Source organism: Lepus europaeus, chromosome 21 (assembly GCF_033115175.1).
Source record: "Lepus europaeus isolate LE1 chromosome 21, mLepTim1.pri, whole genome shotgun sequence".
NCBI lineage: Eukaryota > Metazoa > Chordata > Mammalia > Lagomorpha > Leporidae > Lepus > Lepus europaeus.
This window is the reverse complement of record NC_084847.1, coordinates 12,274,016-12,298,932: the sequence shown is the minus strand read 5'-3', so window position 1 is coordinate 12,298,932 and position 24,917 is coordinate 12,274,016. Positions and strand designations below refer to the sequence as shown.

General features: G+C 46.0%; 1 protein-coding gene across 2 annotated transcripts; it reads left to right on the top strand.

The window, feature by feature from the left end:
* The first annotated feature begins 1,232 nt into the window (after positions 1 to 1,232).
* On the top strand, positions 1,233 to 24,557 carry LOC133750426 (acyl-coenzyme A synthetase ACSM2B, mitochondrial-like). 2 transcript variants are annotated; one of them, XM_062180033.1, is made up of 14 exons: positions 1,233 to 1,341; positions 2,737 to 2,921; positions 4,143 to 4,353; positions 6,194 to 6,401; positions 7,320 to 7,463; positions 8,748 to 8,904; positions 12,409 to 12,488; positions 12,694 to 12,817; positions 14,148 to 14,228; positions 15,736 to 15,837; positions 17,718 to 17,845; positions 17,960 to 18,059; positions 19,098 to 19,217; positions 21,444 to 24,557. In XM_062180033.1, exons 2-14 carry the CDS (start codon positions 2,745 to 2,747, stop codon positions 21,546 to 21,548), a joined length of 1,737 nt encoding a protein of 578 aa, XP_062036017.1. In that variant the 5' UTR covers positions 1,233 to 1,341; positions 2,737 to 2,744; the 3' UTR covers positions 21,549 to 24,557. The 2 variants fall into 2 exon arrangements, with proteins under 2 accessions (XP_062036017.1, XP_062036018.1); XM_062180034.1 differs by lacking the exon at positions 21,444 to 24,557 and adding an exon at positions 20,378 to 20,462.
* The last annotated feature ends 360 nt before the right edge of the window (positions 24,558 to 24,917 follow it).

Below are 24,917 nucleotides of genomic sequence, written 5' to 3'. Positions count from 1 at the left end.
GTTCACTCAGCCCCTGAAACACAATACCAGGCACTGTTTTAGCACCTAGGAAACAAGAGTGACCAACCACAACAATCCCTGCTTCAGAGAGCTTATATTGTAGAAGGGAAACACAACCAGCACATAAAACACATGCGATGATTGAGATGCATTCAGCCAAAGAGAAGAAATATGGCAGGGAAGGTGGGAGGCTCTGGTACTGGGATCAGGAGGACAGAGAGGGACCCACCATGAAGACAACTTTTTGTGAGGAACTGGAGGCAGCTGGGAAGTTGCTGTGTGAGTGCTCAGGGAATGAGAATTCCAGGCAGAGGGAATAGCAGGTGCAAATACCCTGAGGCAGTGATGTGTCTGAAGTGGAGCAGCAAGAAGATCCACATGACTGGAGCAAGAGAAGAAGAGAAGAGATTTAGGGGAAGAGAGCATTGAAACAATGACCGTGTAGGTACCATCAAGACCCTGGGATTTTAATCTGGGGGTAGGGGTCCACGTTCTAACTGAAGTTGTAAGTATAGATCATTCTGGCCACTGGAGAGAAGATGGTGATTAGAAGGGCAGTGAGTGAGTCTGATTCTAGACACAGTTCACTGAAGGTGGAATGGATGGCTTCACTAGATTCAGGGATGGAAGAGGAGAGATGGGAAAGACATCAGGCTTCCAGTTGGAAGAACTGGAATAACGGTCCCTGAGGTGAGTAAGACCACAGATGGAGTGGGATGATTTATAGGGAGGGAGAATGTCCTAGGCTCGGCTTTGGACTAAGTATGCTTGAGATGCCTGCTGGACATCAAATAGATGCAGGAGAGAGAGCCCAGCCAGAGATACCATGGGTGGGAGTCATTGGCAAGGCAGGAAGGATCCAAACCATGGCACTGGCTGAGATCACATAGGAAACAAACGAGGAGAAGGAATCAGCATTACAGACTGAGAAAAACCAAGTGCGTGCAGTATTTTGGAAGCCAAGCAAAGACAAAAATTAAAGGAGATGAAAGAGTTTGTCAAGTCTATATGAGTTCCATTTACCTTTCCCTTGTTGAAGCAACAACTCACAGTATAAACCCCTGTTCCACTCACTGGGCTGAAAGAGCAAGTTCAGTTGGCCCCCAGAGTCTGTGCAACCCATGAACTTAACTAGGATGGCCAATGTTATCCCAAGCAGGGTTCTGATGTTGTCTGCTGTTAATGATTACCTGTGTTCTCCCCCCAAGGCTGCAAGGATTTAGAGACATCTGTGTGGCTAGCTGTGCTCTACTCCAAAGCTTCAGGGATTCTGGAACTGTGAGTTCAAGAGGAGAGTGAGCCAAGCTATCCCCAGAGATCCTTCCAGAAAGGACGTGGCAGGTGAGTGCCATTGCATGGAATGGACAGATTGGGGTCATGCCTCATGATGACAATCTTTAGGAGTCATGGTTAGCCGAGAGAGTGAACATGGCCAGTGGAAAGCAATTCACAGTTCCTAGGTGTTGCCACAATTCCTAGGGAGCATTTTGCCAGATCTTAGCAAGGAGGCAACCCTGGACAGAGAAAAAGTCACCTTTAGCACAGCAAAAAAGAAGGGACCAGACTGGCTAGGAGAAGGACAGTAACATGCAGATGGCATTAAATGGGTGGTCACCTCCTCTCTCAAGAGGTGAGGCCAGTCATAGAATGAGAGGAGCCAGCAGGTGCAAAATCATTGAATATTTCTGCCTAGGAATTGGCAAGGAAATCTTCACGACTTTAAGTTTTAGAATAGGAAAGAAAGCATAAGTGTCAGAGGCTTTGAACATTCTGGCTGCTGCTCTCTGTACAAATGTAGACGAGAATCCAATCAGTTATTTGAACTGCTGGCACAATTCCTTGAATCAAAGGTCATTAGACTTTTAATTCTGCAACCTCATCAGAGTAAACATAATGGAATGCAAAGACAAACCTACACAACGTTGGAAATACTTTTCCTGGAGGCAGTGTCTATGGAAACATTAACTACAACAGCTATGATTTCTGAAACAATTGTGTTATGCTATGTGTCCTAGGTACATAGCATTGAGGATATATCAATCAAGATTCGATTAAGAAAAACCGATGCTACTTATATTGGTCAGCATTTGCTACAGTAACACACATCCCAAACATCTTTTGAGCTTTTAACCATACATATTTCCTCCTGTGGGTCATCAGTGGTTGTGCTGAACTTAGCAACTCCATATGTATTATCACGTAGAACCCAGGTTGAAGACACAGCACCCATATAGGATATGCAATTTTCCTGCGGGAGACAGAAATACAAGAGTGTGGTCATTCTATTCACATATCATTAACTAGCACATATTCTATAGCAAGCCAAAGACAAAGAAAGGTGGATACAGTCTTGTCCAGAATCTATATGAAAATGAGTGGGAACATACAATCCTACTATAAGAGAGAAAATTGTTAGAACAGTAATCTAATCTACCTCTCACCATATTTTAAGCACAAAGAGATTTATCATGTGGAATTGGATGTTCACAAAATTATCCAAGGTGCTAGAAAGTAGGATCTAGGTTGTATACTTGTTCCAAATCCTGTTGTGCTTTTGTAGAATGGCACACCAGAAGAAGACTTAAATAGATACTGAGTGCCAATTCACTCATAACCACAAGAGATTAATTCCTAGAAAGAACCCTGGAAGGTTGGATGAATTTCTCTAAGTAACTAATGAGAAGTAGAGCAATCTGTTCGAGGAGGACTTACCCATGTCTCCTTGTTCCTTCACAGGCCTCATCATGCATTGGTTGACAAAGCTTCGGGGACTTTGCACCCTTTGGGGCACCCAGAGGTCCAGCCGCACACTCTACCTTAATATCAGGCAACTGACATCCATTCAGTGGGGCCGCCAGGAAGTGCCTGCCACATTTAACTTTGCTACTGATGTGGTGGATCACTGGGCTGGCGTGGAGAAGGTAATGGGTGGAGAAGAAGTGGCTGTTCGTTCATTCATTCATTCATTTAATGAATGTCTATTGAGCACTTTTTTGTGTCAGGTTCTGTAATGAGCTATGAACAAAATACTCATCTTCTGTGAAGGCAGAATAGGGTAGGAATGAGAATAAAAAATAGAGTCTCAGAGATATTTATACACTCACTTTCATAATAGTTTTATTCATAACAGCCAAAGATCAAAACAACCCAAATTCCATCACAAGGTTAAAAAGGTGAACAAATGCGGTCTACTCATTCAATAGATCATTATTCAGTCTCAAAAAGGAAGGCAGTTGTGACCCACGCTACAACGTGGATGAACCCTCAAGACCTTGCACTAAGTGAAATAACCCTGTCACAAATGGACAGTGTGTGGTTCTGCTTACGTGAGACAGCTTCTGAGTCGAATTCGTGAAAAGGAAAATAAAACAGCGATTACCAGGGGCTAGTGGGAAGGAAGAATGAGTGTTTAATGGGGACAGAGTTTCCAACATGGGTGATAGGTTTTCAAGGCAGATGGTGATTCAACAATGTGAATTATTTAATGTCATTGAACTGTATAGTCAAAAGTAGCTAACGTGGTAAATTCTGTGTTAAACATATTTTATTGCAAGTTTTATAAAAGAGAATGGAATCAGTAAATAGATAAATAGATGGACACATAAATGATGGAAGAAAGGAAGGAAGGAAGAAGGGAGGGAGGAAGGGAGAGAAGGAACTCATTCATTCATTCATTCATTCATTCATTCCAAGAAGGCTCTTGCCCTTTTCCCTCTCCTTCTCTCACAAGTATACAATGGTATTTTCCAGAATGTGTATGTTGAGTGATAACATCCCAGAGTGAATGCAGAAGCAGATAAGAGAACCCAATTTGCGAAGATAAGAAATAATGCCACTCTTCTCATTAATTTTTTGTTTGAGAAAATATACATTCTTTTTAATTTAGAAATTCTGTTCATGGGAATGTGTAATGGATATATTATAGCTGTTTTTAAAAACTTAAATTTTGAAAATCATTGGTCTTGATTGCTAACATGGTAAATATTAATTCAGGTAACCCAAATAAATACACTTTCTAAGAGTATATGGGGGTCTGAGATCAGAATCTTCCTAAGCGCTGGCTTGGCAGCCCCTGGATTTCAGCTTTCCTCCTCCTGCTGGGCACCTGCACACCACACTCAGCGGGACTTCTCTTCCTTCAGGCTGGCAAGAGGCCCCTCCGCCCGGCCCTGTGGTGGGTGGATGGCAGCGGTGCTGAGGTGACCTGGAACTTCCAAGACCTGAGCAAGATCAGCCAGCAGGCAGCCAACGTGCTGTCAGGGACCTGCAGCCTGCAGCGTGGGGACCGTGTGGTGGTGGTGCTGCCCCATGTCCCCGAGTGGTGGCTGGTGACCCTAGGCTGCATGCGAGCAGGTTGGTGGTTGATGAGCTGGGCTGGCCACTATCTCCCATGTGAAAGAAACTGAAGCAAGTAATTGTAGCCACCACTCCCCTCATGTGCAGATGTCACCCTCTTCCTTTTACTGAAACAAATTCTGTACCAAGCACTCAAACAAGAGAATGTGCCTATACAAGCTAAACAAAATGAGACTTTGAGACCTTTGCAGAAACCTATTGATTGCACACATGATTGCTTACTCACAGATTTGTTAAGTGGCATGACAACTCTATAGGAAACCATTTTTTAAGTTGGCACTCTAGGACCTGAAGGCCAAATATTGCCTAGAGCTTGGTTTTTGAAAGCAAAATTTTATTGGAACATAGCAAGGCCCATTTGCTTACCTTTTACTATTTGGCCTTTTATAGAAAACAAGTTTGTCCATCCCTCATGTAAAAGGAGATTGAATCAACTGATCTAAGAGTCCCAGATATCTCAGTGGAAGTGATGTTTGAGCTGAGATCTGGGAGATGAGCAGGACTGGCCAGGAGTGGGGGCAGAGAGGCCAGTGCCAAGCCAGAGGAGCAGCACATGTGAAGACAAAGGGGAGGGAGCTTGGATATTACAAGAGAAAGCAGAAGGAAGTCCGTGTGCCTAAAGTGCAGGCAGCAAGGAGAAAGTGGCAAAAGAATGAGTCTATAGGGTGGACAGGTGCTAAAGTGGCAGGGCCTTGTGGTCCGTGGTAAGAGTTCTGGATTCTTACTGAGCAAAGAATGAGAAGGCAGAGAAACAGATATGGGTGTGTTAGGAAAAGGTGACAGGTTCAATCTGGAAAATGTTTATACTTTTACTAATTATTAAGAGTGTGATAGTGAGCTCTAATCTGCTGGTTCACTCTCCAAATGCCTGCAATGGCTGGGGCTGGGCTAGGCTGAGCATGGATTCAAGAGCTAGGAATTCAAGCCAGGTCTCCCATGTTGGTGGCAAGAACACAATCACTTGAGCCATCATTACTACCTCTGTCTGCATTGGTGGGAAGTTGGAGTCAGGGCTAGGAATTGAACCAGAGTACTCCTCTGTGAGGTGTGGATGTGTTGACTGCCAGACCAAACACCCACTCCCAGCAATCTGGTAATGGTGATTCATGGGGCAACGTGTGATACTCAAGAAGGGATAGAAAGTAAGAAGTTGGAGTTAAGGATACAAAATCTGAGATGGAGACAGAAATCTGAGTATCATCAACCTTGACATAAGGGAATGAGAAATGTCTTAAGGGGCATAGGAAAGAGACTCAAGAAACTGCAGCATCCTCATTCCAAAACTTCTGTTCTCAGCTTGCCTTGCATATTGCCCAGCTCCATCAAAAGTTCCTCACTGACTCCCCAGCCTGGGGACAATAGGCTGAGAATTGAGACTAGGGTGTGGAGGAAGATGTGAATGTGGCCAGAATGTGGGAGCCACCAGAGGCAGTTGAGCTAATGGTAGGGACTTGGAGCCCTATGGAGAGAAAGATGACTGCTGAGAGCTCATTGGCTGAGGGGAAGAAGAACTCAGCAATGTGTCTCATTCTGTGTGCCTGACACAACATGACCATTGTGATGGAAAGACAGCCGAGGATGTTTACTGGAGTGTAGCATGGATACTGACATCAGGAGATCCAATTTTTTCCTTTAGTCTCAGTAGTGTCCCTTGTAGCTCTGACAACCCTGGGAGAGCTGAGTTCCAATCACACCCCACTACTCTGTCTTCTCCTTCTTGACACTCTCCATGGGTCCCCACTCTCATCTGCCTATTTGCTTCCCATGGTTGTTACTTTTCTAGGAAAGAAGCCAATGCCGCCTTCCTGTTCTCTCTCAATCTTTCTGGCTTCCCTAGGCCTCGTCTTCATGCCTGGGACTATCCAGATGAAATCTGCAGACATACTCCACAGACTACAGGCATCTGAAGCCAGGGCCATCGTGGCTGGGGAGGAAGTGGCCCACGAAGTGGATACCGTGGCACCTAACTGCCCTTCTCTAAGAATTAAGCTACTGGTATCTGAGAAAAGCCGGAGTGGATGGCTTAACTTCAAGTCACTGCTACAGTGAGTACTCAAAAAGTGGAAACTGAAGCAAGTATATATGTGCAGGTGCTTTATTTGGGAGGTCCAGGAAGCAGAGTATGAAACTACCAGAGTAAAATAAGCAAGAAAAAAGATAATACAAAATTTATTATAGAGTTATTGCACAGAGTAAGTGGGTCTATAGGGCCTTCTGAGGAGCTCATAGAAAGCCTCCTAGGACTGTCCGCTGAAGAATTGACAAGCATTAACCCATCAGCACATGACCTCTGAAAAAGTCAAGAGCCTAATTGACTAGATGAATGAGTCTCCCTGTCACAGGTATGAAATCCCTTCTTGAGGGACAGATACCTTTGGAAACTCTTAAGGACACGGTAAGCTTTTCCTTTCTAATATCATGGTGTGTAAGATAATCTTCAGAGAAATAAAGAATGTGACCCCAGCTTTGGGAGACTTAAAATCAGGACACTGGAAGAAATGTCCAAGAGGTATGTGGGGGCTTGTGTAGAATAGAATAGGTTGCCAAGAAAGTGCTGAGTGTATACACTACACCTCGTGCCACTGGCATCAAGCTGGGGCTGTCAACAATTAGATGACAGTTGTTGCTTTCTTGCTAAGCAAGTCCTTTGGGGTTGAGTTAACTTTCTGAACAACTCACTGAGAAGGGTATTAATGATCCCATTTCACGTATATGGAAAGTGAGTCTCAAGTTAGATAACTAGTTCAAAGTTACACAGTCAACAAATTGCTGCACCTGAGTAGTTTCCAAACCAAAGTCTGCCAGACTCAGAACCCCACAATGTTCATCACTTAATGGCCTCCCTTCTGAAGGGGTCAGCTGACTGGCCCTCGTCAGCACGGGGGCCTGTGGGAAAGATGGGTCACTGTGACATCTAGCCTCCAGGATGGCTATGAGAAGGTGAAAGTCTTTGTCTCCATCAGAGAGGCACCCACCACTCATCCCTCTGTGGAGACTGGAAGCCAAGAGGCAGCTGCCATCTACTTCACCAGTGGGACCAGTGGCCTTCCCAAGATGGTGGAACATTCCCATGCGAGCCTGGGCATCAAGGCCAAGATGGATGCGGAGTAAGCTGAGCCCTTGCCCTCTAGGGAGAACTGTGTGCTGGGACAGGAAGATGTTTAGGAGCGCAAATCGTGTTCTCTTTGGGTGGGCTATCATTGGTGCCCCTGAGAAAGACAACTGGAGAAGAAGCTGAGGGGGTGATGACTTCACAGGCTGGGCAGCCAGTGACCTTCCATGGGATGTTTCTGTTCCAAGTAACACAGGCTCATCCAAGTATCGTCCAGGCTTTGAGGCAGGTGCCTGCTGGGCGAATGATTGGAACAAGGTTTGTATGCATTTTCCCTAGACGAATCTTGATCTTCCCCTTTGGGCTGCTGGCAACTTTTCTTTGATGCCACCCACATTCCAAGAGGGCATGTTTGTTAACAGCAAATTCTCAAATTATTTTGGAATATCATTGAATGGGAAAGTATATTTAGATAAATGAGATGAACTCAGATACCAGAATTTCTGGGTCATAAATGTCATAATTATGAATTTTATTCTGCCATATGAGCCCCAACTGGATAAACAGAGAACACTGCTAAGGATATCATGATTTAATAATAACTAGGGATCTTTAAGATCTTTTTGAGTTGATCCTACATGCTATGTTAATTTTATTAGTAAATGGGGAAATAGTTTTAAATTTTTAGAATACATTTTAATTTTTATTTACTGAAAGGCAGAGAGAGACAGGTGGACAGAGATCTCCTATCTACTGATTCACTACGCAAATGTCTGCAACAACCTGGGCTGGGCAAAGCCAGGAGTCAGGAACTTAATTCAGATCTCCCATGTGGTGGCAGAGACTCAACTACTTAACTCATTACCTGGTAGTTCCCAGGATGCACATTAGCAGGATGCTGGAGTCAGGAGAAAAGCTAGGATTCGAACTCAGGCTCTCTAATATGGGACGAAGGAATCCCAAGCAGTTTCTTAACTGCTGCACTAAAGACCATCTGGACCTGGACCAGGACCTGGAGAGGATTCGCATAGATGCCTTCTGTTAGTAAACTTTCCCTTGCTGGTTACTGTATGACAGTCACTATTAAGTTTTGGGGACAAAATGAGGATGAGACCCAATTATCGCATCATCTGGGGTCACTTTCTGAATACCCACGCCCTGTTGATATAGGATGTGTAGATAGAACTTGACTTACACCCGCATGCTTACACTTACACATTCCTATTACATATAGACATACATGTATGTCTGCACACACACCTACCCCTTCCCCAGTCCCCAGGCTCTGTACAACCCAGCAGGCACTCACCTGTCTCCATGATTTTGTCTATTTCCTCAGAAGTTGGACAGGCCTGCGAGCCTCTGACACAATATGGACCATATCAGACACAGGCTGGATAGTGAACGTCCTGACCTCACTTCTGGAACCCTGGGCTCTAGGAGCATGTGTGTTTATCCATCCCCTGCCAAAGTTTGACCCTGTTGTTGTTCTAAAGGTAAGAGAGGATCCAGAGTGAACCCAAGGTTTGCATACTCCCATTTATTTTATTCCAGTTCATCTGATTTTTTGCTAAATCCCACACATATGAGTGGTCATTAAGTGAGATGGAACTGGTCCCTGACCTCACAGAGTTCATTGATCAGGGAAAGAGGCAGATATATTTAGGGATAAAGTTTAAGAGTTTACTTAAGAGACAGATACTGTACATCACATATTTTCTCAACACATATTTACCAGGTTCTCCCTCTGATGTTGGATATCGGATGGTGGTGGACCACATGTACAAAGGAGGGAGGAGTATTGCAGTGATATCTTCTCCTTCCCATGTGTATGTGTGCATGCATTGTATTTCCTTTCTTGTTTGCTGTGCAATACACAACCTAGAGGAACGTACAGTAAGTGCCTTCCTCCTAAGCATACAGCTTGGAAATAATTTGCTGATGTTTGATGCTCTTAGTCACTTTGGGCTGCTACAATAAAATGCCATAGACCAAGTGGCTTACCCAACAGACATCTAATTCTCACAGCTTTGGGGGCTGGAAGTCAAAGAATGAAGTGCCAGCACCATGGGTTCTTGGTCAGGGCCCTTTTCCTGGCTCACATGTGGCCGGCCACCTTCCCGGTATGTCCTCACACTAGGGAGGGTGTGAGTGTCTATTCTTCTTCATAGAAGGACACTGGTGCCATTACTGGTGCACCTCCATCTCATCGCCTGGTTTAATGACCTCCCCAAACTCTACCTCCAACAGAAGGACTTCAACATAGGAATCTGGGGTGGGGACACAGCGTCAGTTTCTACAAGATACCCATGCAACCACCACCAGATGGAGACAGGAAACATTTCCATGATGGTGGAGGATGCTCACATCCCTTCCTTGACAGTGTCCACACCCCATAAACTAACTGTTGATTGGACTTCTAGCACCATAGGTTAATTTTGCCTCTTGCTCTTTGAGTGGAACCTTACAACATGTGATCTTTGGTGTGTGGCTTCTTTCCCTCCACATATGCACTGTGAGATTAATACACATTGTTGCACGTGTCAGAAGTTTGTTCCTTTATATTACTGCATAATATTCTATTCTGTGAATCTATCCTGACTTCTTTTCCTATTCTGTTGATGAACATTTGGGTTATTTCCAGTTTGGGGCTATTTCCCAGAAGGAATTCTGAAGAAGAAGTAGAATTTATTTTTATGCTAAAACTGATGGCTGGGTCTTTGAGTAAAATTCACAAACTGCAGCAATATGTCACCAGAATAACAAAGCAAGGAAAATGGCCTCATTTTGCTTGCAAAGACATGGTAATGTTGGGTTCTAATTACAATGGATAGGTGAGGCCATTGTCTTCCCAGGCCTCCAACCTCTGTTGTGGTTGGTGTTCCACTCAGACTTCTGTTTGGCAGCAACAGCAACACACACCTGCAACCTGGGGCAAAGGAAGGCATGAACACCAGCTTCAAACACCAAGAGTCAGGCATGTCGTTCTCTGTGTTAGATACATTCCTACTCTGCCTCCTTCCATACGGGATCTGAGCTGGGTTTCGTCAAGTCCCACAAATAAACAAAACACAAAAACATGCAAAATTCTAAAGTCCATTTGGAAAATACAGGTTGGAGATGTGAGGAGAAAAAGAGACTAGGGGAGACCGAGGAGTTTAGTGAATCAGTAGGCAATTGCAAGATGACCTTCCTATAAGGCAAGGCAATAAAGAATAAGGGATGACTTTCAAAGTTCATCAAGTGCACTCAGAGGAAATGGTTACATGCTGCCCTCATGTTAATCATTTTTATAGACATTTGACTTCAGCCCCGCTGTTGAGCTCTGCACTAGGTGAATCTGCACTAGGAGAGGAGGTGGCTGTACAAAACAGTGCAGTCTGTGAGGCTGGTTCTGCTGCTCACTGCTATGTGACTTTGCACAAGTTCCCTACCTCTCTGAATGGTAGTTTCTCCTTCTACAAGTACAGTTGTACATACTGCGTGAGATTAGGGTGAGATCTAGATGAGATAGCACAAAGGAAGGCAACTATTCAGTACTAGGTCTTTTTGTAGCACTTATTTTGAAATGTCTACAAGTGCTTTTAACTTTTCCTTTTTTAATTAGAGGTTTATTTATTTATTTGAAAGGCAGAGTGACAGGGAGAGAGAGAGATCTTGCATCTGCTGGTCACTCCCCAAATGACCACAACAGCTAGTGCTGGGCCAGGTTAAAAGCCAGTAGCCTGGAACTCTATCTGGGTCTCCCACATGGGTAGCAGGGGCCCAAGCACTTGGGCCATCCTCCACTGCCCTCCCAGGTGCATTATCAGGGAACTGAATCATAAGTGGAACATCTGGGATGTTCATAATGAGGTGTCGCCATTTCAGGCGGAAGCTTAACTCTTTCAACTTTTCAAAGCATTTTTTTTTTATCTGAACTATCTCCCAAAAGTATTTTTAGGACAATAGGACTGGAAAAAAATCTTTTATAAAGCTGGTTCTAGAAAGTCAAGGGACTTAACCAGGATCACATAGCTGATTGGCAACAGTGATTGATCTCCTTGCCTTGAGAACTTGGGGTTCATACACACCTAGGGGTGTGTTGATGAGAGCAAGTCACTTTTGGCAGTAAATGACAGCCAAGATTTGACTACAATGTTCTAAATTAACCCTAGGTAGACATTTTTCTATCTATCATGGTAGACATTAATTTTTTTATTTAATACATGTAAATTTACAAAGTGCAGCCGGCGCCGTGGCTTAACAGGCTAATCCTCCGCCTTGCGGCGCCGGCACACCGGGTTCTAGTCCCGGTCGGGGCACCGATCCTGTCCCAGTTGCCCCTCTTCCAGGCCAGCTCTCTGCTGTGGCCAGGGAGTGCAGTGGAGGATGGCCCAAGTGCTTGGGCCCTGCACCCCATGGGAGACCAGGAGAAGCACCTGGCTCCTGCCATCGGAACAGCGCGGTGCGCCGGCCGCAGCGCGCCTACCGCGGCAGCCATTGGAGGGTGAACCAGCGGCAAAATGGAAGACCTTTCTCTCTATCTCCCTCTACTGTCCACTCTGCCTGTCAAAAAAAAAAAAAAAACTGAAAAAAAAAAAATTTACAAAGTGCAACTTTTGCATTGTTGTGGCTTTTTCCCCCATAACCTCCCTCCCACCCACAGCCATCTCATCTCCCACTCCCTCTCCCATCCCACTGTTCATCAAGATTCATTTTCAATTATCTTTATATACAGAAGATCAACTTAGTATATACTAAGCGAAGATTTCAACAGACTGCACCCACACAACCACACAAGATATAGAAAACTGTTTGACTCGTAGTTAATTTTTATGTTGTTTGTGTTCCGAGGATGCAGGAAAGCTATGGGGCTCTTTTAGCCTGAAACAGAGTGGACAAGCTAGGATTTCAGCCCAGACTTGTGGAACTCCTAGCCCATTGCTGAAGCCTCTGTGCCTACTGGTGAGCTTGCCGGCTGACCTGGCCACCAGTGACTCAGGGACTCTCTCCTCCAGGTGCTGTCCAGCTACCCGATCAACAGCCTGGTGGGTGCCCCACTCATTTACCGGATGTTGCTACAACAGGACCTCTCGAGGTGATGGGGCTTGGGGTGCTGGTAGGATCCTCCGTGCCCATCCCCTGCCTCCCTCCTGTGTGTGAACATGTACCTACTTAGCCCTCTGGGCACACTGAGCTCCGTGATGCCTGCCCCACCACCCAAGCACTCGGGACCGGCTCCAGGTGTGGGTGCACATGGGCTCTGAGGAAGCTGAGGGAGAACACAGATCTCTCTCCTTCAGTTACAAGTTCCCACACCTAAAGAACTGCTTCACTGGTGGAGAGAGCCTTCTGCCAGACACCCTGGAGAGCTGGAGGGCCCAGACAGGACTGGACATCCGAGAATTCTACGGCCAGACAGAAACGGTACCTGCTGTGAGGGCTTTGAAAGTCCCTTTGATGGTTAAACTGTCAGCCACTATTTCTCATTCACTTAGTTGATAAATGTGAGGGTAATTTTTAAGATTTAATTAATTAATTAAAAGGCAAAGTTAAAGAAAGAGGGAGAGATATAAAAAGAGAGGTTAAATACATCCACCGATTCTCTCCCCAAATGGCTGCAATAGCTGGGGCTGGACTAGGCTGAAGCCAGGAGCCCTATAGTTCCATCTGGGTCTCACACATGGGAGACAGGGGTTCAAGCATTTGGGCTGTCTTCTGCTGCTTTCCCAAGCCCATTAGCAGGGAGCTGGGTCAGAGGGCTGGGGACAGTGCTGTGATGTGCATGTGGCCAGGCAGGGCTTTGCAAGTCTGGGTGAGGACTGTGCAGTTGAGGTGGCTGGCAGGGCTGCCAGCCACTCTGAGAGGACACGTGCAGGTAGCAGAATCTCTGCAAGGAGAGTTCTGTTCAGAATTCATGTACAACTGTCCCTACCATGAGAAGTAATTGAAGTTTCTTTTGGGCCTCACACACTTCAGATTAGTAATTTCACCTGAGTTTTTAAAATTTTTTAATTTACACTGAATAACTGTACGGATTTAGGGAGTTGCAAGTGTGATATTTCAATACAGGGACTCCATGTGTAATGACTGGATCAGGGTAATTGGGGCAGATGTTTCTCCTAGCAGGTGAGTCACTGGCTAAGGCACCTGCAGTCCCACATCAGAGGACCTGGGGTCAATACCTGACTCTGGCTCCTGATTCCATCTTCCTGCTAATGTGAACCCTGGAAGGCAGCAGGTGATGGCTCAAAGGACTGGATTCCTGCCACCCATGTGGGAGTCCTGCATTGAGTGCCTGGCTCCCAGATTGCTCCAGCCCAGCTCAGGCCATTAGGATCATTTGGGGAGTGAGTGAATCAGTGGATGAGCTCATCTCAAACATTTATCACTTCGTTGTTTTGGGACCATTCAAAATCCTTTCTTCTTGCCATTTTTAAATATGCAGTAAATTAGGGCTGACTATAGTCTCCCTGCTGTGCTATGTAGAACACCAGAACTTATTCCTCCTGCCCAGCTGTATTTCTGTCATGCAATTGTCAGTTCCTCTGCCCTGGGAACTAACTGGGGAGCAGTCACCCAGCCAGGTTGCCTTCTGAACAACCTAGTGAAGGCCCTAGGGTTGAGGTTCCAGGAAAGGGGAGCCCACCAGGTGCTGTGAGGTGGGAAGGGGAGGGAGGGAGCCTCCAGATGTGAGCCCTCTGCAGGACAGTGCTAGGAACTGCTCCACTGAGTCTATTCTCTGCTGCTCCCACAGGGCCTCACGTGCAGAGTTTCCAGCACAATGAAAATCAAACCTGGCTACCTGGGAACAGCCAGTCCTCCTTATGATGTGCAGGTTTGCTGGGGGCAACAATGTGGAAGCCACCAATGTTTTAGAATTCATTTACTGCATTGTTCACTGAGTCAAAATAAGAGCAAATAGATAAAGTAATATTTTTAAAAGGAAGAAGGGGAGGAGGAAAAGAAGAGAAAGGAGGGGAGGGAAGTGGGACAGGAAGAAAGGAAAGGGGAAATAACTTATATTCTTATTATCCAGAGTGAGCCACTGTGAATATATAGCTAGCTATATAATCACTCATATGTATGCTGAAAAATTAGGAGTGAATTTGGACATTGCATTTTGTTACTTGCTTTTATCATTGAACAGTCCTGAGGAATCATCTTTCCGGGTCAGTTAATACAGATCAGCAGCATGGTTTTTGTTGGCTAAATAATAGTAGACTATGCTTGTCTCAGCAGCACATATACTAAAATTGGGATAATAGTAGATTTTCCATCCTCCCCCGACTATACTGTCTATTGCCCCAATGATGACATCCACATTTTCACTACTAAACACAACACAACAATAATCAGTATGTTTTTTTTTAATATTTATATATTTATTTGAAAGAGTTACAGAGAGAGGAGAGGCAGAGAGCAAGAGAGAGGTCTCCTATCCGATGGTTCACTCGCCAATTGGCCGCAACGGCCAGAGCTGTGCCGATCTGAGGCCAGGAGCCAGGAACTTCCTCTGGGTCTCCCACGTGGCTGCAGGGGCCCAAGGACTTGGGCCATCTTCTACTGCTATCCCAGGCCATAGCAGAGAGCTGAGTTGGAAGAGGATCAGCCGAGAGTAGAACCGGTGCCCATATGGGATGCTGGTGCTTCAGGCTAGGGCGTTAACCTGCTGTGCCACACCGACAGCCACAACAATGAGTATGTTGTAGCTAAAGTTTTGTTCTTATCCGTTGATTCTTTGGGCTGAAGAAACTAGAATGTATGGCCGTGTGTGTGTGTGTGTGTGTATGTTTGTATAGCTCCATGTATCTAAAATTTAATGACTTTACACTAGCATTATATGCAGTTACCTACCACCCTGATCATAGTGATAACTATTCACTGAGAAGCTTTTGTCGGATCTTATTTCATTTGTATAAAAATCCTGCAAAATTAGCTGTCAGTATTTGTTTTACAGAACAAAGTACTAAGGCTTAGAGCTTAAGTAGCTCAGTCAACATGTAAGGTATCAGAACCATACTCTGGGTTTCGATCCATCTGGTTTCCAAGTCCATGGGTAAGGTAGATCTCAAAGACAATGGGAGACTCTTGTTTTTCCTGAGCTCCTACAACCAGAAACTCACCGAGTCCAGTCTTTACAAGAAGCCTCACCAAAATGATCCCAAGCTAGCAGGTTAGAGATTTGAGTTTAAAACTCTGGGCTCCCCTTGGTTTCTGATTCTTGTTTCCAGTCTCCTCCAGAGCAAGAGGGTCTTCTCTTTGACCAGCTCAGCTCTCTCATGCTGCCATTCAAGTCTTCTCCTATTGCATGGATCACTCTTCCAATCTGCTTCTTCCTCCAGGTTGTAGATGATGAAGGCAACGTTCTGCCCCCTGGCCAAGAAGGAGACATAGGCATCAGGGTCAACCCCATCAAGCCCATAGGCATCTTCTCTGGCTATGTGGTAAGAGTGCTCCCTCTCTCCTCTGCTCTCCAGTGGGGTTTGGGGACACTAACTGGGAAGAGGGAAGCTCAGGTTATAAACTTGCCAAGAGATATATAAGGTTTAAAGACAGAGAATCCAGTGCCCAAGAGTGGGTGCCTTTCCAAGGGAGAAGACTGGAAAGTCTCCTTTGCCATCCTTATCCTACTGCTGTGATTGTACTTGGAGACTTGCTTTCTCAAATTATCCCCTGCACACAATGAGCCTTCTGTTTCATGCCAGAAATCTTATTTCCCCTGAACTATAGAGAGTAGCCTTTGCCCAGGGCAGCCTTGTCCTCTCCCCAAAGGATGGTCCCCGTGCTCTTAGCCACTGATCTCTTTAGGACCATGATAGGAACTTTACATGGAGATGTCACCATACAGTTGGAGGCATCATTATCTTCACACCTGGAGAAGATAGAAACAGACCATCCCTCAGTCCGTCCAGCTCCCTTAACAGGCGAGGATGGTGCAGCCAGAGATTACAAAGCTCACTCAAGCCCACAACTGTGGAGAAATGGGCAGCGACAGTGCCAAGCACATTCCTTCTGATCTCCGTGACAGCTGATCAACTATTTAAGAGAGAAATCCAATACTAGGGCTATTACCATTTATTGAAGGCACTCTCCAAGGTGAGCGCTGTCCTGAAGCTCCCCCCATATATTAAATATGCCAGTCCTCCCAGCCACCCTAGGAAGTCTTTGGTGCCATCTTGATTGATTTTAAAACACTGCTTCCAAACTTAGTGTTTGTCTTGCAAGTTACTGATCTCTGAATGCCTCAGTTTGCTCATCTGTATGCTGTGTAGCATTGTTAAGGGTTTGTAACATTATTGAAATTTATGAAACACATAGAATTGTGCCACATATAAGTGTGTTAAGTGAGAGAATTGTTGTAGATCTAAATTATCATTCCCATTATGCAAATGAGGAAAACTGGGAGGAACACTGTGCCCTCCTCCAAGCATGTCCTATGCATTTTCCCATTCTACTTTCATACATCAGTGAGATATCTAAGGCATGGGATTCTCCCCATGTGACAGACAATGAAACAGACTTGGAGCAGTTGGCAGTGTTACGGAAGGCCACAAATTGATGCCAGCAGAGGCTGCAGGGTGACCATGAAAAAGTCAAGCTAATGGTCAAGATATCTGGCTTCTGGTCTCAGCTCTACCATTTGTAGTGGCTGTTTGGCCCGGAAAAGCCTCCTGTTCTCTCTGATCTTCAATGCTCTTCAACCTCCCTGAAGGACTTGGGCTCAAAATGTCCTGTTCCATCTTCCAGCCCAGTAACTGAACATCCAGCTGGAGCCCACATCCCTGTACCTGAGTAATGTGTAAAGATGCACTGGCCTGGGATGAACCTCAAGCCTTTTCACCATTTATAAGCAAGGGCCAATGCTGAGTAAAAGGGCCTCCCACTGTAGAAATATACACACTGGGTGGGGCACTAGGGCTTGCTGGGATGGCTTTAGAACTTCTAAATCTGGTAACAGAGCCATGAGAAGTGTGTAATAGATCTGATATCTTTGAGTTGTGTCATAGTATGAGAAGTGCTCAGGCTGTTCCTGGAAGGAAAAGTGGAGTCAATAGGAGAAGATGCCCAAAGCATGGATGAATCAGTAATATCCATCAGACTGTACTCAGGGGTATAGGTGAGAGGCCTGGGTAGAATAACTGAACCAAAGAAGAACCTTTTATATCCAGGTATCCTGGTATCCAGAATCAGAAGGTTCAGGGCAGATCCACCATGTACAGTTGTTCAAATTGTGGCCTGCACCCTGCACATCTGTTCATGGCAGCCCTGGGGCTAGGCACTTAGGCTTTTCAGGTGCAATGACTCTGCTTTCTGTGAAAAACAGGGCAGTCCTGATAAGACAGCAGCCAACATTCGAGGTGATTTCTGGATCCTGGGAGACCGGGGAATCAAGGATTCAGATGGATATTTCCACTTCATGGGGCGAACAGACGATATCATTAACTCCAGTGGGTGAGCTTGGTTTGGGGCCTGGGAAGGGTCCATTGGGTCTTTTCTCTGGCTGACTTTGGGGATGACCTACAGGCTGAGTGTCCAGTCTTCTCTGAAGGTCAGGCTCTTCTGTAGGTACCGGATTGGACCCTCGGAGGTGGAGAATGTGCTGATGGAGCACCCCGCTGTGGTGGAGACAGCTGTGATCAGCAGCCCAGACCCTGTCCGAGGAGAGGTGATGAGAACCTGGGAGGGTACAGACCTGAAAGACACGGGTGGTGTGGTATGGTGGTTAGGAATATGGACTTGGGCACTGGACAGCTGCTTCTAGCTCTGGACCCTGCACTTACCAGCTGTCTGACCTTGCGCTGTTTGCTTAGTTTCCCTTTCCTCAGTTCCCCCATCTGTAAGATGAGGGGCAGTTGTGAGGACTAAATGTATCTGGAAAAAGGCCTAGCATATAGTAAATGCCACTGATAAGCTATTATCACAGAGCCAGAGGTATTCCATTCTACTGTTGTATTTTTGTCAGAATCTGATTCCTGACCAAGAAAATAGAGAGGAATTTGAACCAAGAAATACAACCCCAAGCCACAGAGTTTGCAGTGACAATTAGGACAAAGAAGAAATGACTCTATAATGCTGAGGTTATGGGAACAGGCTCAGGTGGAGCCTAGTGGAGTTCAGTGTACGCGCAGGCAATGGTTAAGGTGGGAAGTGTGGAGCAGTGTTCTAGGATATTTATTCAGGGTGCTACATCCTGGGAGCAAGCATCACAGCTCTAGCAGAGGTAGGACATGCCACATGGGGAAGCCATGAAGCCACTGAACAAGTGACACAGAATACTTTGTGTGGCTAGCTCTGAGTTAAGTCCCACTGTTTATGAGTTCATTTTATTTCCCATGACAACTTTATCCCCATTTTCCAGATGAGTGAGCTGACGTTAAAGAAATCATTTGGGGTTATGATCACTTGTCTGTATTTTCCTCTCTTCTCTCCTTGTACCTGTTTCCTCCCCTATCGGTATCCATTGTCCTTGGTGTAGGAGGTAAGCAGGACTTGAGTCTGTTGTCCTGCTACTCATCCAGTAAGCCACTGGAGATAGAGCTGGAAATCTGGTCATCTTACCTTCAGTGTTTCCCTTACCCTTGGCCTGAATACCTGGAGGTACACTTGAGGGAATGTAGAGTTGTGGGCTGTGATTTGCATTATTCCAGAACATGCCTCTATACCCCAATCCATTCTGGACTCTCTTCACTCAATCTCACTGCAGGTGGTGAAGGCATTTGTGGTCCTGGCCCCACAGTTCCGGTCCCATGACCAAAAGCAGCTCACCAAGGAGCTGCAGGAGCATGTGAAGTCAGTGACAGCCCCATACAAGTACCCCCGGAAGGTAAGGCCTCTGAACATGGGAAGAAGGGAGGGTTCTCCTGCTATCTCTGCCTAAGGATGAGGATGAGACTTCTAATTCCAAGGTTCTTCCAACCATGACCAAGAGAGCCCAAAAGATGATCCTGAAGCTGTCTTGATACCTGAAAAATGATCTCAGTCTTGGACTCACTCTGAATTAAATACTCCAGTGGGAATAAGTCCCAGCCAATCCCTGACTTTATATTTTCCCCCTCCCAACATGGGGGTCTTGCTGGAAAATCCAGGACTATCAATTCTGAGATACAAGTGACAGAAATGGCTTCCTTTGTTGCTCTAGCAGCTTCAAATATACATATTTAGAGATCTAGCACATTGCAGTAGCAAAATGCATGTTTTCCTCAAGACCCCAGCACAAGTTTTCAGTTTGCTCCTCACTGAACCAACATAAGCCATGTGCTCATCATTAAACTAATCCGTGTGACCAGGAGACTGGAACATGCTGAGGGCCAGCTCTCAGGCATCTGGTAACCCTTGGAGAAAGTGTGGGAGAGATGGGAGAGAGAGGGCTGTCCTACATGGCATGGCCTGAGGAGGGTAGCACTCCAGAGAAAAGCCAAAACACTCTCACCAGAAAGGAAGCACAGAATCCACTCTGCCTCCTTTAAGCCATCTCCACTCACTAGAGGATTAAGGCTTAGAGGTGGCCGGTGCCGTGGCTCAACAGGCTAATCCTCCGCCTAGCAGCAGCAGCACACCAGGTTCTAGCCCCAGTCGGGGTGCCGGATTCTGTCCCGGTTGCCCCTCTTCCAGGCCAGCTCTCTGCTATGGCCCGGGAGTGCAGTGGAGGATGGCCCAAGTGCTTGGGCCCTGCACCCCATGGGAGACCAGGAGAAGCACCTGGCTCCTGGCTTCGAATCAGCGCGGTGCGCCGGCTGCAGTGTGCCGGCCGTGGCGGCCATTGGAGGGGGAACCAATGGCAAAGGAAGACCTTTCTGTCTGTCTCTCACTGTCCACTCTGCCTGTCAAAAAAAAAAAAAAAAAAAAGGCTTAGAGGTTGACATAGCTGGAGAACTCCTTGGTTATCTTTGGGTACAAGACAGGAGCTTGTCCCTGGGAAAGAAAAAAGCAGTTTTGAGTCTGGAGCAGGAGGTTAACTTAGAGCCCACTTGGCCTTTTTTTCAGCACAGGCTGATGATCTTAGGTGGTTTCCTAAGAAGCACACCCCAGAGAAGGAGATTGGCATGAAAAGTGAGTTAGAGACTGACTGAAGATCACCACCTCGGGAAAGGAAGGGAAGGGAAGAGAGGGAAGGAAGGAGAAGGGAAGGGAGAGGGAGGGAGGGTCTTGTTATGAATTTTGAATTGTAACTGGATATTTTGGAAAATCATGTGCAGAGGTCCAAACATCCCCAGTAGATATGTCTGTTTCCACAATCTTGTCCCTAAAATCCCAAAGGCAGCAGGCTCCTTCTCCCCTGCCTCCAGTAACCATGTCCAGCCTCTTCTCCCTTCTTCGTGATAAGCAGAGTCCCCACCTTCTTAGCATTAAACCTAGGTCTCCTCTGCAGCTTCTTCCTACCTGTCTCCACCCCACCAGAGACCACATGGTAAATATTTTAGGCCATAAAGTCTTTCGTGCAACTACTCAACTTTGCCCTTGTGAGCCAAAAGCAACGAAAATTGATACCTCAGCCACCCCTCCCCTTATTTGCAGGAGATACACTCCTCCAAGCTCCTCAGTAGATGCCTGAAACCTCAGCTAGCACTGATTCCCCACATATGCAGCCGTGCATCATAGGATGCATTCTGAGAACAGTGCTGTTAGGCAGTTTTGTCATTGTGCCTACCTCAGAGTGAACTTACCTAAACCTGAGTGGTTACATGGTGTAGGTCATTTACTTGACATGGTCTCCTGGGCCAGTGAAGAGCTGCAGTAAATACAAAATGTGTGGTTGGTAGAGGAGGGCCTGGCAGCCAGAGGGTCCAGTGTCTGAGCCCAGCATCTGAATGTGGTCCCATGCTGCATGCATCATGCTGCCCCCTGAGTGTACCAGAGACCAGTGCCCCTGACCTTTATGTCCACTCGAACGCTTCTCTTCTTGTCCTTGCCCTTGGATGCTTTCTGAAGCTTCTTATAGCAGAGGGGGCTTCCTTGGAATTTTTCCAGGCACCATTCCCACTCACCTGGAGCCTCAAGAACTTTCCCTTACCCACAGCATGGCCCACCATACACTGATTTCTCCTTACAGATAGAGTTTGTCATGGACCTGCCCAAAAACATTACAGGGAAAATTCAGCGGACGAAGCTTCGAGAAAAGGAGTGGAAGACGTCTGGGCAAGCCCGGGTCTGTTGAGACTCCCAGGAGGCTCCATTTCAGATTTTCTTACTCTCCCTTTTCTTTCTTCTTTTCCTTTCGGTCCTCAGGCTTCCTGTGAGGACACAAAATTCTTCATGCAAGGGCATGTGTGTGATTTTTGTTTTCCTTTGTTTATTAGCACAAAACATTGCCCTAATAGATGCTGAAAGAAGAAAGAGATGGAGGAAATGAAATGGAGAAGAGATAAGAGTAACAGAAAAAGGAAAGGAAAATAAGTCAGAGAATGAACCAGTAAGGAAAAGCAGTTGAAAAGCATATAAAGTAGGGAGGGAGGGAGGAAGGAAGAAAGGAAGAAAGGAAAGGTGGAGTGAAAAGGAGAAAATATAGACAAGAAAGAATTGGAAGAAGGATTGGCAAAAGAAAGAGATACAGATAGACAAAGTGAGAGAGAGCCAAGCATACAACTGGAGGTTAGGAAAGAAATGAGAGACCATGGCACCCTGTTTCGCCTGGGACAGGACTTCCAAACAGAGCGGCTTGTGAAAAGGTTGACATTAGCGTCATCTCCAAGTCATCCAAACCTTGGGGTTTTCTACATCAGAGGAAGGGAGCCACCACTGATGGAGCATTTGCCATGTACCTGGCACTGTCCCAGATCTCATGTGGCTAAGACCTTGTTCCACCAGTGGGCAGCGTCTGCAGATCTATAGACCTCATTCAGAACCATGAAGACAATGGAGGCACCTCCAAAGGTGTCAGTTTCCTGGGGCTCATGTTTTTGGTGTTATCTACTCCTTCTAAAATCAAGTAATAAAATCAGTTTATAATCCAGACTACAAAGCTGGTCTTTGGGGAAAACAGACAAGGAGGATAAGGTGAGTGGATGCCTCCAACAGCTTGTGGGTTGGGGAGCTCACAGAAACAGCCTGGGCAGGTGGTGCTGGCAAGGAATAAACAGGCTCAGTTCCTGGTGCTTCTGGGACACCAGATCCAAGGACACGGGGGCAGATACAGATCCCGGAGGCTTCACCTGCAACCCAGAGATAAGATGAAGGGTGAAGCTTCCTAGAAGACTTAAGTGAGCAAAAGAAGGGAAACATTGTCTGAGTGCCTAGGACTCTTCTTCTTAAGAATACTTAGTAAACAACAACAGTAATAATAACACAATCACTCACACTTCCCAAGGGTCAGGTTCTGCATTCTTTTGTTGTCTTCAATAATAAAATACCTGAGGCTGGGTGCTTTATAAAGGAAAGAGGTTTGTTAAACTCAGTTTTGGAAGCTGAACATCCCAAAGATTGGGTGATTGTATCTCTTGGCCTCTGGAGAAGGTCTCCTTGACTGCATCACAATAATGGAGGGAGAGAAGGAGAAACAGCCAGGGGCCAAGTCGGGGGGTGGCCTTGCTTTCTAACAACCCACTGTCCAGAGAACTCACTCGTTCCACAAGACCAGCGATGCCTTCCGAGGATGATGCTGTCAATCCTCCCACCAAGCCCTAACTTAAGGGTTCCACATCGCCACACTGGGACTACACTTCCAGCACATGAACCTTTGGGGTACAGACCGCAGCCAGACTTAACATTCTGCCCTAGGCCCCTCAGGCTCATATTTGTCTCACAATGCAAAATATAATCATTCCATCCTCAATAGTCCCCAAATTTGAACACATCGAAGAGCCCAAATCAAAACTCTGATCTGAAATTCAAGACAAACATTTCCATGCTCTGCGCTGCAAAATCAAAGACAAATTATGAACTTGCAAGGTACAATGGCAGGGAAGGAGTGGTATAAACTTCCCATCCTGAAAGAAACAGAGAATTGGAAAGAAGTAACTGGTCCACAGCAAGACCAAAACCCAACAGGACAAACTTGAATCTTAGAGCTAAAGTCTGGCATTTGTGTACCCCGTGGGGAAGAATGATCCCCCAAGGCCTTGGGCTGCCCAGCCATGAGGCTGTTCTCATGAGTTCTGGAGGATGTCTGTGGTTTTCCCAGGCTGACGTAGCATGCTGCTCATCACTCTACCTTGCTAGAATCTTGGCTGCAACTCCATTCCCATGGCTCCACTCTCAGAGCTCCACCAGGCATCTGGAGAGACTCTGCAGTAACAGCGTTGTTGAAAATTTCTGCCTGGATTTCCTTCGAAATATCAGTGGGAAATGGTCATGACTCCCACAGCTTTTGTATTCTATGTGCTTACAGAGCTAGCACCTCACAGACACCGTCAAGTTCTGCTACTGCCACGACTCTGCCTTGATCTACCTGCACCATGCCTGAGGCAGCTTCATGAGCACTTGGCTAGGAAATAGAAGAGTTCAGACTGGAGAAATATCTTTTCTACTAATAGTATATTCAGTAACAGAAGGGTGAAAATGTTTTCTAATGTCTGGGAGAAGACTCAGACTACAAACTGTACAGAGAAGTAATGATTGACAAGCTCTGATGACCCAGCATAGTATGAATTCTCTGGTCATTCATTAGCTCTAGAGGATCCCTAGACTCAAACCAGGAATGTGCCCTTGTGTATGTGTTGATAATGCGAATTCTCCGACTTCCTGTTATCTGAAGGTAAAGCAGGGGACTTAATCTGCTCCATTTACAATTCAGCTCCCTGCTAATGTGCCTAGGAAAGCAACAGCAGATGGCCTAAGTGCTAGAGCCCCTGCCACCCACATGGGAAATCTAGATGGAGTTCCAGGCTCCTGGCTTTGACCTGGCCGAGCCCTGGTCCATTGCAGCCAACTGGAAAGTGAATCAGCAGATGGAAGATCTCTCTCCATTTCTCCTTCCCTCTGTCTGTAACTCTGCCTTTCAAATAAAAGAAGAAAAGGACTAGAAGAGGAGGTGGTCACAGTACCACATGGCAGTTTAACTTATCTAGAGAATGGCAGGTCATTGAAGTGTTTAAAGGAAAGTGATGAACTCAGTCAGCTATGCATTTTTAAGTGATGATCCTGAAAGCTGAATGGTGAATGTTATTAAAGGGGAAGTTAAGAAGAATCCTTTCTTCTTAGGATTTGTTGAGTTCATGCCTAAATAAGGGAGATGAGGGGTGGGCGTTTGACGTAGCAGTTAAGATGCTGATTAAGACACTTGGTTCCACACCAGGGTGGGCTCAAGGCCTTGGCTTCCTGCCTCTTATGAGAGAGGCTTGAGTTGGGTTCCTTGATCCTAACTTCAGCATGGTCTAGCCTTACTGTTGCAGATATCTGGGGAGTAAACTTGCAGATGGGAGATCTCTCTTTGTTTTTGGCTCTCTCTCTGCCTTTCAAATAAACTTTTTAAAAAAGAAAGCTTCTGTGTGCACTTTTATGTCTCCAGCAAACACACGCACTTCACCTCCCAAACGGAGATCACCATTCTCTGCACTATGTATGGTGAGCTTGGCCTTGAAGCTTGCTT

Coding starts and splice junctions, on each gene's coding strand:
- LOC133750426 (XM_062180033.1), top strand. CDS start 2,745: ATGCATTGGTTGACAAAGCTTCGGGGACTTTGCACCCTTTGGGGCACC. Junction 4,354..6,193: donor CCTAGGCTGCATGCGAGCAG/GTTGGTGGTTGA, acceptor TGGCTTCCCTAG/GCCTCGTCTTCATGCCTGGG. Junction 18,060..19,097: donor CAGACCCTGTCCGAGGAGAG/GTGATGAGAACC, acceptor ATCTCACTGCAG/GTGGTGAAGGCATTTGTGGT.